We start from the raw sequence: 18955 nt of genomic DNA, 5'->3' as shown, positions 1-18955 counted from the left end.
GTATCATTGCCCAATGTATATATTTCATTCATAGGTCAAAACATTGATTTCTGAAACTGGAAAAAAATAAGTTACTAAACAGTAACACCTGAAGACAAATTAATATTTGGACAGAGCCTTTGAAAATGTACAGTCACACTGAAAAGCAAAGCAATTGCTAATTGTTAATTACTATTAACACAGTAATTGTTGTAATATTGCTTCTTTGCTACATCTTTTTCAGAATAGAGCAATGCACCCAAATATATATATTTCAAGGAATCACATATTTCTACAGACTAGCTCCTATTCTCATTTAAGTCAATGGTAAAACTCCCACTCACTTTAGTGGTACCAGAATGTATCCCCATCTAAAGTGACTTCATGTGTCAGAAATCTTTTCAATAGGAAAAATATATGAAAAAGCATGACTTGTGGCATTCCTTTCATAATCCAGTATCACTGGAAGATAAAACAATTTAATCAGAGCATAGTTTGTAAATCTGGGCCAGGATACTCGCCTGTTTATTAGAGGTACACCTTAGATTCCACAAAGTTAAATATTATAATTACATAGTACTCAGGTTGTGCAAAGCTGTAAGACTTCCTGTTGGTGGAACAGAAGTATAAGACCACACTCCAGTTTCAGCTACACACAATCAACTCAGTACATTTCAGTTTAACAGAACACCGACAGCAATATTCATCCCCAATTCAATAGAGTCAGCAGAGCTGAACCAGGGATGAATTTGCCCTGTTGACTTCCACATGAATGTAAGTGACTCAGTTTAGCTAATGTGGATTTTAGGCACCAAGCCAGCAGCAACATTTTAAAATATGTTGATACAATATCAAAGGCTAGTTATACTTCATTACTAAAACACCAGCTTTCCAGAGCAAGTGATAAAATAAATACAGGCGATTGTTAAGGCCAATTAAATTAAATATAATGGACCACACATGAAGACATTGGAAAGACCACTTTCTTCTGCTTCCTGCAGCTGACGCTAGATGAAAGGAATCACTTTCTGCAAAGGAGAGTTGGTGACATGACAAAATGTCTTCACGCCTCTAAGATGTGAGTGTCTCTAGGTTCAATACCCCTCTGAATACGTGCAAACATAGATTACAAACTGAGATTCATTCTTATCAGTTCCTTGCAACACCAAGCCAAGGGACTAACCTGCCTGTTCGCAGGGCGGGCGGGCAAGCATCGTCAACATCTTTTCCCAACCTGCATCACGGGAGAAATACAAATGTTTAAAACAGAAAAAAGAAACGGGAGGCCTTGGGCTGAAAGCTTAGCTGCAAGAGGCCGAAAAAAGGGTGGGAAGTTCAAAGAAGTATATATAACATCAGGATGTGGCAAGTTAAAGCTTCCAAGGTTGAGAAGGCCAAGCGACTGGAAGGAGGGTTAGCGCGATGTTGGAGCTGTAGTGGTCCATGCTTTGGGGGGGACGGGGGAGGCTATTCTGGGGGTGATTTCATCCAGTCATACAAAATGAGGGTTGGGAGGGACCTCAGGAGGTCACCTCATCCTACCCCCTGCTCAAACCAGCCCCAAGTAGATCATCAACTATATCATTGAAAACCTCCAAAGATGGAGAGTCCACTACCCCTCGGGGCAGGCTGTTCCCAGCTTCCCCACGCTTCTGGGGGGCGCTGTTTGCAGGGCAGAAGGAGGAGGGGGTCTCCCATGGCAGAGAAGGATCCTGGCAGCTTAGCAACATGCGGTGGGGGGGGTCACGCCTGCAGGAGGCTAAAACCAGCTGGGGCCTGAACCGACCGCACAAGCGACAGAGACACGGGAGAACCCCATCGGCGCATCCCCGCTGCCCCCCGCCAGCCTCCGCCCGCTCCGCGAGCACGTCTGTCCGCCCCGACCCGCACCAGGCGCCGCGGCGGCGGCTCCGCGCTCCGGACACGCGGGCTGAGGCGCTGCCCCCGCCGGCCCCCGCCTTACCCCGCGCGGCGATGCGATGCGAGGCGACGCGAGGCGATGCCGGGCCCGGCGCCCCCGCCGCTGTGGGGGCGGTTGCAGCCTCTGGGAAGGGGCTGCGTGGGATGGAGGAGCCGGCCCCGCCGCCGCGGCAAAGCTGAGCTCCGCGGGGAGCCCGCAGCCGGCTCGCCCAGGCGGGGAGGAGGAGCGGGGGGGTGTCCTGCTCTGGTCCCTCCCCGCCCTCCCCCGCGCGGGGGCTGAGGAGCGCGTGTCCCTGGACCCCCCTGATTCCTCAGCACCCAGCCGGCGAAGGAAAAGGGGGGAGAAAGAGGCGACCCGTCGGGTCTCGCAGCCACACAGACTCCCGAGGCTGCAGGCGCCCCTCAGAAAATGCCAGCTCCCCGCTTTGCTCAGAGCCGGGCCGGGCGCCCGTCTTCAAAATAAGAAGAGAAGCCCGCCATCCCCCCCAGCCCGCCCTGTGCCCATCGAGCCCACTCTGGCATCGCATGGCCGTCCTCTGCTCGGCTTCCCCCCTCAGGGCATTCCTATCAGACCCAGCTCCTGGCCCTGTTTTCTCCTTACCTGTCCCCCCAAATCAACCCATTTCTCCCCGCCCCCCCGCCAAAAAAACCTCCTCATGTGTGCTATGGTGAGCCAGCACAAGCTACTTCTCCACTCAAAGCTCCATTTCTTGCATGTTACACCCCTGCCACCCTTTTCTGGTGCACAGCCCTTTGATAAGAAACTGGGGTTTTAATGGGAACAGAGTGGAAGAGGCCTGGGTCATCTGAGTCTGGTCTTCTGCTATTACAGGAACTATTTCATATAATCTTGATCATCAAGCTGCACCCTAACCACTCAACATAGGTAGATGACAAATCACCTTTTACACCACTGCAAGTAGCAGCCCTGCCTCCACTGTGAAAAGACCCTCCTCTTATCCCCAAGTTAAGAGGGTTATGTTAACCTTATGTATCAAACAGGTGTGTCACACACTAGCAGAGAGCAGAGGCTGAAAGGGAGAGTGAGCTGGGTCTGACCAAGGGTTTTCTCCCACTGCTCCTCTCTCATCTGCAGCCTCCAGCATTTAAGGTCTAGATAGCTCTAATTCAGAGGCTGCATCCCTAACTCTCATGCTCAGTAGCTAGTGATGCCACCTTCCTCCTAGAATCTGTCCAATTCCTTTTTCAATCTAGCTAAGCTGTCCGCTTCCACGACTTCTGGTGGCAGTGAGTTCACACTTGAATTACATGTTCTGAAAGTCCACACCTAGGCAGAAAGCTTTTGACTCTGGATTTCTATTTGAAATCTCTGGCTGCGTCCAGACAAGCATGGATGTTTGTTTCCCTGGGGACAAGTAGCAGCGGCACAGCTTGTGCCACTGCTACTTCTCTCCGGGGAACACCCATGCCACCTGCGCTCTGGCGTTCAGCAGGGTACCCCAGGTGGGGTAAGGGAGGTTGGGGCTAGCAACTGTACTGGCCCCAGCATCCTTACGTAGGGTCTTGGGGGCCTCCTGGGGCAGGAGGAGTGTGGCTCTGACTGGCTAGGCTCCAGTTTGGGGCAGCACACACTGCCACCACATGCACCACCCTGCTTTTTTTGGCATGGGTTTCTGGATGCCCTCGGGTCAACCCCCCACACCTTGCACTGCAAGGTAGCAACATGGGGAATGCCTGCACGTGCAGGGTGTGCTGCTGCAGACAGGTCTGCAGTGTCACATACTGCACATCTGTGTTTGTCTGAATGTGGCCTCTGGGTTCATCTTGTGAGTCACACTGGTGCTCCTAGCAGGGACAACATAGTACAGCACCTTTGAAAGGATCTCAAGGCACTCCAGGGTGCTGCAGCACACTGGTTGAGAATCACTGGTCTAAACCCTTAGCACCCCCATGGACCAGCACTGCAAACATCAGACTGCATTCAAGAAAGGCCCCAGCCTGAGCAATATGTAAGGGGCTCCTAAGCTGAATAAGCTTCTAACCTGAATAAGCTTAGGGGACAGGTCCTATGATACCCAAAACTTGTCTAAATCTCTCCCAACCATACATCTGGTCCAATTAAACATACCACAAAACTCTTGCCTCAAATCTGAATAAGGAATCGAGGGTATAGCAATGATCCAGTTATTCTTGGATCATCCCAATTCTGCACCTCTTAATCCTGAAGGAGCCAGGATATATGACCTGCCTTGTCCTGAACCTCTTTTTCCACTCGAAGTGCAACCTCATGCCAAATCCTGCACCCTCCTGTCCATGCTGCAGACACTCCTTGAATAAGAAATTGGCTCTGAATGGCTGCAAGGGACAAAATATTCTTGGCTCATTCTGAGTCAGACACGTCCCTGTTTGCTTCCAGAGCAAATGTAGAGAAGTGGGTGGAGGGTGTACCACTATGTAGGGAGTTGCACAGAAAAGACACTTGGTGATGAGAGGCGGGTCCCTTCATAGTGGAGGCAGAGCTGCTACTTGCAGTAGCGTAAAAGGTGATCTGTCATCTATGTATGTTGAGATGTTAGGAAGAAGTTGATGATAGAGATTATATGAAATAGTTGCTGTAATAGCAGAGGACAGTACCCAAATTACCCAGGTCTCTTTCATTCTTATGTTCCCATGAAACCACAGTTTCTTACCAAAGGACTGTGCACAAGACCTTGTGCTAGTGGGAGGGGTGTAACATAAAAGAAATAGACCTTTGAGTGAAGAAGTGGCTTGTTCTGGGTTCATCATAACAGCTTACAGTTGCATAAATGTGACCCCACCTAGTCATTTGTATGACAGTTGATTCATTTACAGCTAGTCAGTAGGACAGTTGCTTATTTAAACTGGAAGGAGGTGGGAGATAATGAGACAGGGCTTTAGGGAGAAAAAGCTTTGGAATGAGAAGCATCACGTCCTCATTTCTCCAAACAGCTTAGCTTTTAGCTGGACATGCCACTTAAGTCAAGATGGCTTTTCTCATTTATGTGGGTTGAAATTCCAATTTCTTACTGAAAGATCGCTTGCAAAATGGAGAGCAGGAAGGAGGGTGTGACACAGACCAGAACTTTGCACCGAGCCAAAGCTTTGGGGCAAGTAGCAACACATCCTGGAATCTCTATAATGAACAAGTGGTTCTGTGGGCTGTCTTCCTTGAGGTGACTCAAGAAACATTTGGCCAATCAGCCTCATAGCTAGCAAAAGACACCTGCTTATTCAACATGAGATGGTGGGATGGGTGGTGGATGTGTGGTACTATTTATCACAGAAATATTTCTTGCATGAGGATATGATATTTCCCAGCTACTTCAGAACCATCTAGTAGTCAGCCACATGTAATTCGGAATGACCCAAGAAGTCCTATTTATAGTTCCCCAAATCTCAGTATGTATTTAAGCAACAGGTATTTTCACGACATTTTTTAAACCCGTGGAAGCATAGTTTGACCTCTAGCTTTAATGTATATTGTTATAAAATTCAATCTCTGATTTTGGTGAAATTTTGGAGAATCTGAATTTGTTTACAGAATTTTTGTCAGTGTAGTTTTAAATATATTTTGGCCCTTGAATAAGAACCTGGGAATAAAGAATGGACTTCAGCCTCATAGTATAGTTGTAATCTACAAACCTTCATGCTACCCTACCTTCCTTTTTCTAGAAGTTCAACTACAGGGTAGGAAAAAAAGAGAGCTCCCCCCGCTCTCTTTTTGTTATTACAAATTCCTCAAAATGGTATAATGCTGATCTTCTGCAAATCCCAACACAAAAAAACCCCATAGCATTCTTTGCCCAGAAATAGTTTTGTAAGTCCTGTAAACAATCTTTAGCAGTGGCCAAAACACGATGCTTCTGGGAAGAGCAAAATAATCAACCCCTAGTGCACTGAACTGCTTATGCACTGGTATAGGTAGGAGAGAACTGTGCCTTCCAGACCACTCCAGAGATCAGGGGACACCCAAAGCACAAGATTTATGCTGTAGCATTTATTATTCTATGCCCTAATCACCAAATCATCCAACCACTTTTAACATCCCAGGTAGAAGCAAATTTGTGATCAACTGTTGAACTACAGGGATTAAAACTTCTGTCGATGCAAATATGTGCAAATTACAGCAATATGGCTATTGTTTCACAATTGCAGAAGGCATACCATGGATTATGCTTTACTCCACAGCACTGGACTATAATGGTTACCAACAGGAAAACAGCCTTATGACTATCTGTGCTGTCCCCCCCCACCCACCCACCTGCTGCGAAATTGGCTTTGCCAGCAGGATGGCAGTGGCAGAAGTGCTGCCGAGGGAAGTTCCACCCTGGTTGCCGACTGACCACTGGTGGACCCTCCCCCTCACCCCACCCCCCGGTCACCGGCTGGCTGCTGGGGGACTCCCCCCCAGTTGTGTTCCACTGGTGCTCCCCAAAACTCAGGAGAGGAGGCACCAGTCACCCATAGAAGAAATACTAGTGGAGAAGAGGAGCAGAAAATGATTCCACCCTAATAAGAGGTAGCTGTTCCCTTACATGAGATTCACCATCCCAGGAAGACAATTTGAAATGGCCTGGATATTATTCTTGCAAGCGCTTGTAAATGGCTGGCCCTAAGCAGATGGTCCTTCTTATCCTGCTCCATTTTTGCTGCTTTTCCAGCTACCTACGCTGATTTCACTGAGACTCTCATTCAGTGACTGTGACATTTTTTGGTTTAAGTCTAGTGTTTACACCAACTTTGAAGAAGGTTTTCTTCCCAAGACTTCAAAAACAACAGGGAATTATTAACTATATTGCAGAATGTTCCTGGTTTACCACACTTCTCTTCCAAAAATCACACATGTTCATATTAACTTTCCTTCCCTAGGATCAAATTTGAGAACTGGCAGTACAAATAGCACTGTGTTGAATGTGGTATGAAATCCTGGCTATGGCAACAGACCTGCCTGTGTTCCTGAGGTTATTATATCATGTGTAAGTGATGGATCTATTCAGCCCCAGTACAGGGACCTAAAATGGATACATCACAATGGATGCCATGCATATTTAGATTTACTGGTTGTAACTGTGCCTAACAAGGCTGTTTCTCTCTTGAAACAGAAGCTCCTGATGTCCTGCCCATAGTGGCAGCCCATACACAAATAAACATGAACATAAATTGGTATCAGTCAGCCTGCACAAACTTCTTCCTCTGTTTTAAAGAACTCTAGAACTTACCTGTCATGTTTATTTCTTCTTCCAAAGCCATCTCCCTACCTGGTTTTCACAGCATTGCTGTCAGTTTGTTCCCAACACTCTTGCTCACTGGTCAAAATAAACTGAGAATTCAGGTGAATGTAGAGCCATTCTGGCCAGGCTCCCTTGTGCATGTCTTTCAACACCTTGCATTGGTTTACGAGGTCCTCCGCAGTCCTGGTAAAAGATTTCTCTTCATCTAATGAGATATTTAAATAGATCATTGATGTAGTATTTCTGTCTGTCAGCTTTTAAAAGTGTTTCGAGGCCTGCTTAGTAGTAGACTGCACAGGACTGCTTAGTAGCAGCCTGCACAGGGACCTGGGAGCACTGGGGATGTGATATAGATATACCCTCAAAAGTCACTGGTTGTGAGACAGAATCTGGAGCCATGACAGACACTACAGACCCATAAACATAGGCAGCATGGTCTAGAGAAAAAGGATGAAGTACCCCAGAGTTCTTCTCTCAGTTCTCCCACTTAACAGTTGTGCACCCATTGGCAATTCACTTTCATCTCTTTCTCCTCCAATCCTTTGTCTAAAGTATAAGCTGTATAGGTAGAGGTAGAATTGGTCTTTTAACAGAAGTATGAATAACACTGGGGCCCTGATCTCAACTGGAAAAAGGAGACAATACTGCAATAAAAATAAATAAATGCTGTGTAAAAGTCTGACTGAATTCAGTAAGATTCCCTGGGCATAAACTTGACTTATCCAGGTCAAGTTTCAGGATCAGAGCCTTAGGGCATACCAAAAAGTGCAAAAAGATTATCATTCATAGAAAAGCCAATTGCTTGTCCATGTCTTCTGAACTGTTTTGCTTGCCAAAAACCTCTTTGCTTGTTAATAGTGTATGTATATAACTCTACAGATTTAAACTTTAGAGGATGCCAGATATAGCATGTTGGTTTCTGACCTCTCTATTAGCAGAGTAGACTGAATGAATTACATTTCAGAAAATGGATAATCATTTCATTTTAATATTTTATTTTTCATCCATTTCTCTGCCCCGGCTCATACTTTCTTTCCTCCTCTGCTGGCTATACTGTAGCTACTCCCAGTTTTGCTATGATTAATGCATTTCCAGCTAACAAATCTGCAAGGCATCAATCTTTTTCTGAACAGCAGTTAATATGTTAGGATATTTTTAAAACAGTTTGATTTAATCAGCTATACTGTCACAATAAATTCTAGACATGTACAAAGAAACTGTGTCCAAAAAGATTTTTTTCTTGATATACGGTGTAATTCCCTCATAAGCTCCAAGTGCACTTCTCTGAAGTCAACATTATGGCTGTTTTACAGCATGTTTATATGCTCCTATTACTTAGGATAAGATTGTTAATTTATCTTTTTTAATACTGAAAAATAAAACAATAAAATGTTAATGTTGGTTCTTAAAACTAAATTCTATGTGTATAAATATAAATAAGGCATGAGAATAATAAAAATGTACAGTTAAATTAATTTATATAAATACTATCCTAGAAGGTCTGAGAATTGCACAGAAATATATATAAAATGCTCTTCATGCATTGCAGCTGACTTTGAGATAAAGGATAGTAAGCAAATGGTACATAGCACAAAGGCATGTCCACCAAGGAAATCAGAGTAAACTCTTCTTCTTGCCAAAACAGCCACTGGATCTTTCCTACTGATGAAGCAAAAAGAACAGCTTAGTGTATGTATAAGGTCTCATCCCAGAGGTCTTTGCTTAGAGTGAAATATATCCCCATGAAAGGGGCAGCATAAGGTCTACACATCACTCATTAGAGAAGAGTTGAGGCACTCAGATACTACAGAGGTTTCATATTGGCTCTTTGGAAGGCTCATCTATATTAAACTCAATTGTCTCATCTATATTAAACTTCATAGGAATCAATTTAGCTACTAGAATAACTCACAGTGCCAGTCCTGGACAGGCCTTTCTGATCTGACTTTTAAGCCTCAAGTGTTTGTAGGGATCTGGCTGTAGGCATTTACCCACAACTTCATCTGTAACTTGGCCGCTTCCTACAAGCCCTCCAAACCACATCTGGATTCTTCTACCTTACAGTTTCATTGATTCTGTTTGAACTGTGGGGCAAAGCTGTACTGCTACCCAGCACATTCACAGGTGGCGGATAGTGGAATGACCTTCAGGGAAGGTTTAGCTGGAAAATAAGCACGGGTAACTCTGATGAATATGCAGTCACAGACCAAGCAGTGGCAGCACCACCAGGATGTAGCAAGGACAGCAGATGGCAATGCTTTCCTACCTGAAAAGCCACATATATCCTGTGATTGTGCTGTGACATGGCGAGTAGAGGTCACCACTATAAAAAGCCTGCCCAGCCCCTAGCCATGGGTCTACAAGTCCTCAATGACGAAACAGGCAAAAGATGTTAGAATCTCAATGGTTATGAAGGTAGATGTAAGCTGCAGCAGAACAAGATCCCTAACTGTCTTGGTCTCCTTGCCATTGAATCAAGGTCCTGTTCTGTCAAGAGCTGTGTGGAAGCTGATATGCAGCAGCTTCTCCAGGATAAAAAAGTCACGCACAGGTGTCTCATGAAAACAGCTTTTCTAGCACACACCTCAAGCCCTTTGGCAACCAGCTAATAGTGATGGGATTAGGACTGTGATGTCTGGAAGCTCCTAATCATGAACTGGCATAAAGGTGGCAGTTACAAGAATGTTGTCTAGCACTTAGATGAGACAGAAGTGCAATTCAGCAGCTGTAACTGTGGCTAAGCAGCCCTCTTCAGGATCCACTCTACTCACTCCACATGGGGAGGGGCTAGAACAGGTGCCCTAAACATAACCGGTCTAATACTGTATTCTGTCTTTCTTCCTGACTGGATAACTGCACCCAGTGGGATCACCTTCACTGCAGTCGAAAATACCAACAAATACACATGATCATTTTTGGGACCTGGAACATCAGGACCCTCATGGACAGCCCTAATAGTGAACGTCCAGAATGCCATGCTGTAATTGTGGCCCAAGAATGATGTAGCTGAATTGAGCAAGACCCAGAGAGCAGGAAATGGGCAGCTCAGAGAGCATGGAGCCATCTATACCTTCTTCTGGAAGGCTAAAAGGAAGCAGAAAGCCAACATCACAGAGTTCATTTTGCCATTAAGAAAGAACTCATCAACCAACTCAATGAGTTTGCTGTTAGAATTAATGAGTGCTTCATGACTCTCTGTCATGGAAGGTATAAACAGGGGAGCCAGGATACCATCACCATTAATGCTTATGCCTCAACTGTTAATTCTACACCAACCTTGACCAGGTCCCTTCTGATGTTCTGGGGGGAGACAGACTTATTCTTCCTGGTGATTTCAATGCCAGAGTTGGAAGGGACTCTAACCTCTGGAACAGAACCATCATCAAGGGAGGAGTAGGAAAGATCGACTCCAATGGCATCCTCCTCTTGACCAAATGCATGGAACATGGACTCACCATCACCAACACCCTATTCTACCAGAAAACACAGGCACAAGACATCACAGCAACACCCATGATCTAAGCATTAGCACCTGATTGACTATGTGATTATCTGTGCCCGGGACTGCAAAGATGTCTGAATCACCTGAGCTATGCTAGGAGCTGATGACTACTGGACTGATCACCCACATCTGCTTGGTTATGTCACTCAAACTGGCTCCCAAATGACAGCTGTAGCATGCCAACAGAACAACACTGAAGGACTCAAGGACCCAAGTAAGCAATACCTCTCAATGAAAAACCTCAATGAAAAACAAGTGAATTCCCATCAACAACAATGTGAGAATGTCAGCAGCATGTGGGGTGCCCTTAAGGCCACTGTCGTCAGAACCTGTAAAGAGACACTTGGATTCTCTACCAGGAAACATCAAGACTGGCTTTATGGAAATGACTGGGAGAGCCCAGTGTTGATCGATCACAATTGCAAGGCCTTTTGTACTTGGCAAAACAACACCAACTCCAAGCAAAAGAAACTGAATGTCCAACAAGCCAGGGTAGAGGTCCAAAGGAGGACCCATGATATGAAGAACACATTGTGGGAAGACAAGGGTAAGTGGATTCAACATCTCGATGACATCCACAATATGCTTCAGTCCCACCAAAGCCATCCAGTGTCTGAGCACTCAGGAACCAACCCCCTTAAGACGTAGGGATGGAGAAGACCTGATCAAGGACACATTATGCTGGCACACATCCAGAAGGGGCCAGCAGGGGACTGCATGCTTAGGGGCAACCAACATGGGTTCATCAGTGGCAGGTCCTGTCAGACCAACCTGGTAGCCTTTTACGATCAGATCACCAGATCATTAGATGCGGGGGTAGCAGTGGATATAGTCTTCCTGGACTTCAGGAAGGCTTTTGACACTGTCTCTCACCCCATTCTCATTAAGAAACTGGGGGGCTGTGGTGTAGACACCCACAAAGTCAAATTGGTCGCCAACTGGCTGGAGGGCCACACCCAGAGGGTGGTAGTGGATGGGTCCTTCTCAACCTGGAAGGACGTGGGCAGTGGGGTTCCACAGGGCTCAGTCCTCGGGCCCGCACTGTTTAACATCTTCATCAGTGATTTGGACGAGGGGGTAAAAAGCACCCTGTTCAAATTTGCTGATGACACTAAGATGTGGGGGGACGTGGGCACACTGGAAGGATGCAACAGGCTACAATCAGACCTAGACAGGTTACAAGGGTCAGTGGATGAGAATAGGATGGGTTTCAACACAGACAAGTACAAGGTGATGCACCTCGGGAGGAACAACCGGCATCATACCTACAGGTTGGGGAACTCCCCTCTTGTCAGCACAGAGGCGGAAAAGGATCTGGGGGTCATCATTGACTCCAACATGAACATGGGCCAGCAGTGTGGAGAGGCAGTTAGGAAGGCCAACCGCACCTTGTCATGCATCCACAGATGCATCTCGAGCAGGTCCAAAGAGGTGATCCTCCCCCTCTATGTGGCACTGGTGAGGCCAGTACTGCATCCAGTTCTGGGTGCCACACTTCAAGAGGGATGTGGACAGCATGGAGATGGTCCAGAGGAGGGCCATTCGTATGATCAGGGGACAACAGGGCAGGCCCTATGAGGAGAGGCTACGGGACCTGAACCTGTTCAGCCTCCAAAAGAGAAGGCTGAGGGGGGATCTTGTGGCCTGTTATAAACTAGTCAGGGGGGATCAGCAGGCATTGGGGGAGTCACCATTCCCCCGAGCACCACCAGGAGTGACCAGGAATAATGGTCACAAGCTGGCAGAGGGTAGGTTTAGGTTAGATATCAGGAGGCGCTACTTCATGGTCAGGGCGGCTAGGGTCTGGAACCAACTTCCAAGAGAAGTGGTGCAGGCTTCTACCCTGGGGGTGTTTAAGAGGAGATTAGATGCACATTTTGCTGGGGTCATTTGACCCCAGTATTCTTTCCTGCCATGGCAGGGGGTTGGACTAGATGATCTGCTCAGCTCCCTTCCGACCCTAGAAACTATGAAACCAAGGAGAGGGGAGCCATCAATGCCTGTTGGAATGAGCATTTTAAAGTCCTTCTCAATCAAGAATTGTTGATGAAAGTGTTCTCAAATCCATCCTGTAACACCCAGAAAGAGATGATCTCGGAATCCCTCCAACCTTTGACGAGATGAGGAAAGCCATCAAGCCATGAAGAACAACAAGACATCTGTAGCAGATGGAGTTCCTGCCAAACTCTTCAAGCAGGGTGGACAGGAGCTCATATCACAGCTTCATGCCCTCATCTTAAGGATCTGAAATGATGAGGAAGTCCCATGATTGTGACAATCTTCAAGACAGGAGACAAGTCCAACTGTGGAAGCTACAGAGGAATCACCTTGCTGTCCACCATAGGAAAGAGAACCCTCCCGAACTGTCTCCTTCCATGTGCTGAAAAACTCCTCCTGGAATCTCAGTGTGTATTTAGGGCAGGGGTAGGCAACGTTTTTTGGCCGGAGTGCCGAAAAAACCACAACATCTACCTTGGACAGCGCCAGAGTGCCAACATGCCAGAAAAACAAAATGGGGAGGCAGGGGAATGGCAGGACACACTGCATATTCATATATTTAATAATCATAAATGTTGCCTCTGTTGTTGTGTATTCCTTTTTTGTTGAGCATGTTGCAATGAGAGAAAGAGAAAGAAAAGAGACAAATAAGAGAAAGAGGAGAGAGAGAAAGAGAAAGAGAAAGAAAAAGGAGAGCAGAGAGAGAACCAGACACACACATACGCATGCAGAGAACCACATGCACAAACACAGAAAACCTATTACTATACTATTTAACATCTTCATTAATGATGTGGACATTGATATCAGAAATGGACTGGCCAAGTTTGCTGATGACACCAAACTTTGGGGTAAAAGTGTCCACACCTGAGGACAGGGGGGTGGTCCAGGCTCACCTTGACAGGCTCAGGAAATGGGTGGATGAGAACCTGATGGTGCTTAACACCGATAAATGCCCCAGCCCGAAGCCTGCCCATCAGCCCATCAGCCCAACCACCCACTCACCCTGCACAGCTAAGCCCACAAAAGTTGCCATGCTCCTGGCAAGGGGCAGCACCAGCCTCCTCCTAGTGGGGGGCTGGGCTGGGCCTGGGCTGGGAGCGGGTGAGAGTCAGGCAGGCTGAGCTGCAAGCCCTTCTGCAAGCAGCCTGGCCTCTGTGGTTGGCAGCAGCTACCAGAGCCTGGGCCGGCTGCAGTCAGGAGGCTGCAAACAGCTGCTCCAGGCTCTGACATCAGCTCCATGCACATGCGCCTCAGAGCAGACAGTAGGGATAGGGCCTGAGGCAGCACAACCCTCCCTCTGTCCGCTTTGAGGTACATGTGCAGTCGCCACTAGCGTGAAGCTGTTGCCGGGGCTGTGGAGCCCAGCACAGCTGTTTGCAGCCTTCCTGCCACCTACTGCAGCTGCTCAGAGCCCAGGCTGACTACAAACAGCTGTGCCGGTCTCCAGAGCCCAGTCATCAGCTCTATGCTGGCAGCAAGGGAGAAGCTGGGGTTGCACTGCCTCATGCCACTCCCCCCACAGTCCACTCCGTGGCACACATGCACCCACCAATATGGAGCTAACTCTGGTGCCCAGAGCAGATGTTTGCAGCCTCCTGGCTGCAACTGGCCGAGGCTCTGAGTAGCTGCTGCCAACCATGGAGCCTGGTCTGCTTGTAGCAGGGCTTGCAGCCACCCAACTGCCTGCTGGGGTCAGCCTGGGCTTCGTGACTGGCAGCAGCTGTCGAGCAAAATGGCCCCACATGCCATGCTCGGCACACGTGCTGGGTGTTGCTAACCCCTGGTTTAGGCCATCGGTAAATACAACTAACATGATCTTCACAGCTCACTGGCTGCAAGAGAAATGCCAGGAACAACATAAGCCTTTTTGCATGGCGTTCTTTGACTTCATAAAAGCTTTTGACACTGACAGCTGAGAAGTGTTATGGAGGATCCTTCTGAAGTACGGATACCCACTCAAATTCATCACCATTCTCTGCCTGCTCCATGACAGTACGTAATCAGTGGTTCTCAGTAATGAATCTATCACAGATTCCTTTTAGGTTAAAATGAGAGTTAAGCAAGGTTGCATCATCATTCCAACCCTCTTCCCAATATTCTATGCCACAATGCTACATCAGATCACAAACAAGCTTCCAGTCAGAGTGGAGATAAGCTACCAAATGAATGGTAAATCTCAGCTGACTTTGAGTCAAAACCAAGACCATCCTGACCTCAATCATTGAACTCCAGCATGTTAATGATGCTGTGGTGTGTGCTCACTCAGAAGCAGACCTTCAGGCAATAATTAACATCTTTACCATTTAGCAGGAAGAGGCTGCAAGAGGGCTGGATGTGGCCTGTAGATTATCATAAAATACTATTTTTTAAAATCCTTTTCTGATTTCCATCTAAGGAACACAATGCACTTTAGCAATATTAATGAATTTATCCTAAGCACTTCCTTGGGCTGACAGTTTTATCCAGGACCTGAGGAGGAGCAAAGTACATCTGTTTCACAAAATATTTCAAACACATTTAGGCTAGGGAAAGAAATTACACATGAACCAGTATAAGTGATTGGAAACTGGTTTCAAATCTGTAACACAACAAAAGTTCACTGCACATAAACTGCTTTCAAAATGGCTGAAACCAGTTTAAGATAAACCTGAATTGATGTTGTATCAGACTTAACTGATTAGGTTAAATTGGTTTATTGAACTCCTGTCCCAGATCCCCTCCAGAGTCACATAAACTCACAGTGCCCCCAGAATCCAATGATGCTTTGCACCTACCTCAAAACACCTCCTAACAGGTTGGGTGGGCAACCTTGACCCAAGCTGTCTGCTCTAGGTGAGCAGGGAGGCATGCTCTAGCACCCTCTGGCTTCTGACCTGGATTGCTGCAGGCATGTGGCTGCATTTCCAGACTCAAAAGTGAATGTCTGTTCACTTGTTTATCAGTTCAATCTACGCAGTTTAGACTAAACTGCAAAGATTGAATCTGTTCAGTCTCAGGTTTTTTGACTGTCTGTATGTAGCCCTAAATATTTTCCAGCTTGTTTGAAATGTCTTTCCTGATGAAAATCCAAATTCCTTTTATTTAAAAAAAAAATATTGCCCCCTTTCTGAGAGTGGAAAAATGGATAGAAGGGGAAATACAAAACTGAAGTATTCCCCAGACACTTCCCATTTTTTTCCTGTCTTTTTCCAGTGCAAAAATGGGAACAGTAACAAAGGTAAGAAGGAGGTATTTATCATAATTTTAAAATGAAAATTGCTTTAAATTTTTAAATTTTTCAATTATATAGAAATGGAAATGTCAACAAAAATAAAAACTCGATCAAAACCATTTTTTCCACGAAAATGTCATTATTGTCAGGCCCTGCATTGTTCACTAAAAACATTTTGACCAGTTTAGTATTAACCCCATTTTATAAATGGAGAGAAAAGCAAAAAAGTTAACTGAGGACATATGTCCACCACAGCACCAGAGAGCTCAGTCACACTGCCAGGAAATAACCCCCTTACCCACTTCCGCTGTGCTACACACATCAAACCAAAAAAGAAGGCAGCAACAATGCTGTAAAAGCCAACAGTCCAAAGTATGTTGGAAACACAAGTTTTAGGCACTGTGAGGAGGGGAACCCAGAACATCCTCACCAAGTCATTTCCGGGGTTTTAGCAGATGGAGCAGGAGCAGATGTTCACCTCTTAGTCCTTCAGATGCAAATGATCTCTCTGCTGCCCCAGTGTGGACATATCCCGAGTGACTGAGCAACTTCATCCATGTTGTAACAGGAACCTGTAACAAAGTTAAAAAATGAAATCCACAAAACAGATTCCACCTATCGCTCTGTCCCTTTGTACCTCATGAGATTCCTTCCAGGCCTACTTGACTATGATCCTATGATCTCATTAATTGCAGACAATCTAGCTGTGCCATGAACTCCTTCAGATTAATAACTTCCAAAGGCTCCTTAGCATAAACAGAATAGAATATATCAGTGGGAGAAACCACAATATGCATCTAGGTTACAGAAAAAAAAGTATGATGTTCTATTTCAGATAACATATATGAGCAATGAGGTCAAAACAATATAGTAATGCATACCACTGGCAGAGCAGAGTTAAACTTGTGCACATACCTTTGATTTGTGCATTTCCTAATTTATGAATCAGTAGCTGTTTAATTGAAACATCCTAATGTAGGTCTTCAGTTGAATTAGTGTTTTATTTTTTTTATAGTTACTTCCTTAATGCCCTAGAATAAATTGTTCCTTTGGTATAATTATTGTCATCATGCCTCTTACTTACATATAATGAATTTCAAGAAAAATATATTATGAATTACATTTCTAGGTTGTGAAACTGGGAAAAAGGAATATGCTTCTATAAATTTCTAATTGTACACCACATGGCATGCATAATGATGAAGTTGCTATTAGAATTTATTATATCTAACTTCATCCATTTGTCTTCCTTTCCTGACTCCTGAACTTATATATAAAAAATTCTGAGCTTAATGTTTTAAACTTCTTCATCTTGCCTACAGTAGTTAAATAAACTAATGCTGCTCACAAAAATATGTCTTTGTTTATTTTTATTCTTGTATTTGATTTATATGCTGCCCTTCCCAACAAAGACTCAGGATGGCTTACAATAAGAAAACAGAACAACTTAAAAACAGGAAAGTGACAAGAATATCAAGATAAAACAGACACCATAAAGAACATAGATTTCATAGATTTCTAGAGTTGGAAGGGACCTGGTAGATCTTCGTGTCTGACCCTGCTCCAGGCAGGAAAGAGTGCTGCGGTTAGGTAACCCCAGTGAGAAGCATGTCTAATCTTCTCTTGAACATCTCCAGGGAAGAGGAAAGCACTACCTCCCTTGGAAGCCCATTCCATATTTTGGCAATCCTTACTGTAAAGAATGTCTTCCTTATGTCCAATCTAAATCTGTTCTCCTTCAGTTTGTGGCCATTATTTCAGGTAACCCTGAGGGGCACCCTGGTAAACAGAGTGTCTCTTATTCCGTCCCTGATGAGTTTGTAGGCAGCCACAAATTCCCCTCAGCCTTCTCTTACGGAGGCTGAAGAGCTTCAGATCCCTCAGTCTGTCTTCATAGGGTCTTACCTGCAGGCCCTCAACCATACGAGTAGCCCTCCTCTGGACGTTCTCAAGGTTATCCACATCCCTCTTGAAATGCGGCACCCAAAACTGGACTCAGAACTCCAACTGCAGCCTCACCAGTGCCGCATAGAAGGGACTTACTACTTTCCTAGATCTGCTCGTGATGCTCCTGCTGATGCAAGAAAGAGTGCAGTTAGCCTTGCTTATTACCTCGTCACACTAGCAATTCATGTTCATTTTTTGCATCAACCGGGACTCCAAGACCTCTTTCCGCTGTTGTGGTGCTCAGAATGGTACCCCCCAATCTACAGGTGTGTTTCATAGTTTCATAGTTTCTAGGGTCAGAAGGAACCCAAGTAGATTCCATAGATTTCATAGACATTAGGGATGGAAGGGACCTCGGGAGATCATCGAGTTCAGCCCCCTGCCCAAAGGGCAGGAAGTCAGCTGGGGTCACAGGATCCCAGCAAGATAAGCATCCAATTTACTCTTGAAGGTGTTCAATGTAGGTGCTTGAACCACCTCCGCTGGCAGACTGTTCCAGACCTTGGGGGCTCGGACAGTAAAGAAATTCTTCCTTATGTCCAGCCTGAAACGGTCTTGCAGGAGTTTGTGACCGTTCGACCTCGTCATCCCTTGGGGCGCTCTGGTGAACAGACGTTCCCCCAGATCCTGGTGGTCACCCCTGATAAACTTATAGGTGGCCATCAGATCACCCCTGAGCCTGCGCTTTTCCAGGCTAAAGAGTCCCGTGGCTCTCAGCCTGTCATCATAAGATCTGTTCTCCTGACCTCTGATCATGTGCGTGGCTCTCCTCTGGACTCTCTCAAGCTTCTCCACATCCTTTTTGAATTGTGGAGCCCAAAACTGGATGCAGTACTCCAGCTGCGGCCTCACCAAGGCCGAGTACAAGGGGAGAATGACGTCCCGGGATTTGCTCGAGAAGCATCTATGGATGTACGCCAGCATTTTGGTCACTTTACTAGCCGCAGCATCGCATTGCAGGATCATGTTCATCTTGTGGTGTCTTTCTTCTGTAGTGCTAAACAACCAAGTCTCTTTCTTCTGTAGTGCTAACCAACGTACCACTGCCGAGCCTATAAGGGTGCTGCAGGTTTTTCCTCCCAAGGTGGAGAACCTTGCATTTATCAGTGTTAAACACCATGAGGTTCTCGTCTGCCCATTTGCTGAGCTTGTCCGGGTCAGCCTGGATCACCCGCCTATCTT

At 45.9% G+C, this 18955-nt stretch overlaps 2 protein-coding genes across 2 annotated transcripts in view; both read right to left on the bottom strand.

Moving 5' to 3' along the window:
- Positions 1-2180, bottom strand: part of ENTPD3 (ectonucleoside triphosphate diphosphohydrolase 3) — a 34297-nt gene extending 32117 nt beyond the window's left edge. Inside the window, exons 1-2 of the mRNA XM_090046423.1 lie at positions 1943-2180; positions 1163-1213 (exon numbers count right to left, since the gene is read on the bottom strand). Of these exons, the coding sequence (XP_089902549.1) occupies positions 1163-1202 (40 nt within the window). The 5' untranslated portion in view covers positions 1203-1213; positions 1943-2180. The remainder of the gene's footprint in view (positions 1-1162; positions 1214-1942) is intronic.
- Positions 2181-16143: 13963 nt separating this feature from the next.
- ZNRF2 (zinc and ring finger 2) overlaps positions 16144-18955 on the bottom strand; it is a 189766-nt gene continuing 186954 nt past the window's right edge. The window contains exon 3 of the mRNA XM_090046420.1: positions 16144-16398. Coding sequence (XP_089902546.1) covers positions 16316-16398 — 83 coding nt within the window. The 3' untranslated portion in view covers positions 16144-16315. The remainder of the gene's footprint in view (positions 16399-18955) is intronic.

The sequence above is a fragment of the Crocodylus siamensis genome, chromosome 5 (assembly GCF_052110815.1).
Source record: "Crocodylus siamensis isolate JL-2025a chromosome 5, ASM5211081v1, whole genome shotgun sequence".
Classification (NCBI taxonomy): domain Eukaryota; kingdom Metazoa; phylum Chordata; order Crocodylia; family Crocodylidae; genus Crocodylus; species Crocodylus siamensis.
Note: the sequence above shows the minus strand (reverse complement) of the source record. Positions and strands in the feature narration are given on the sequence as shown.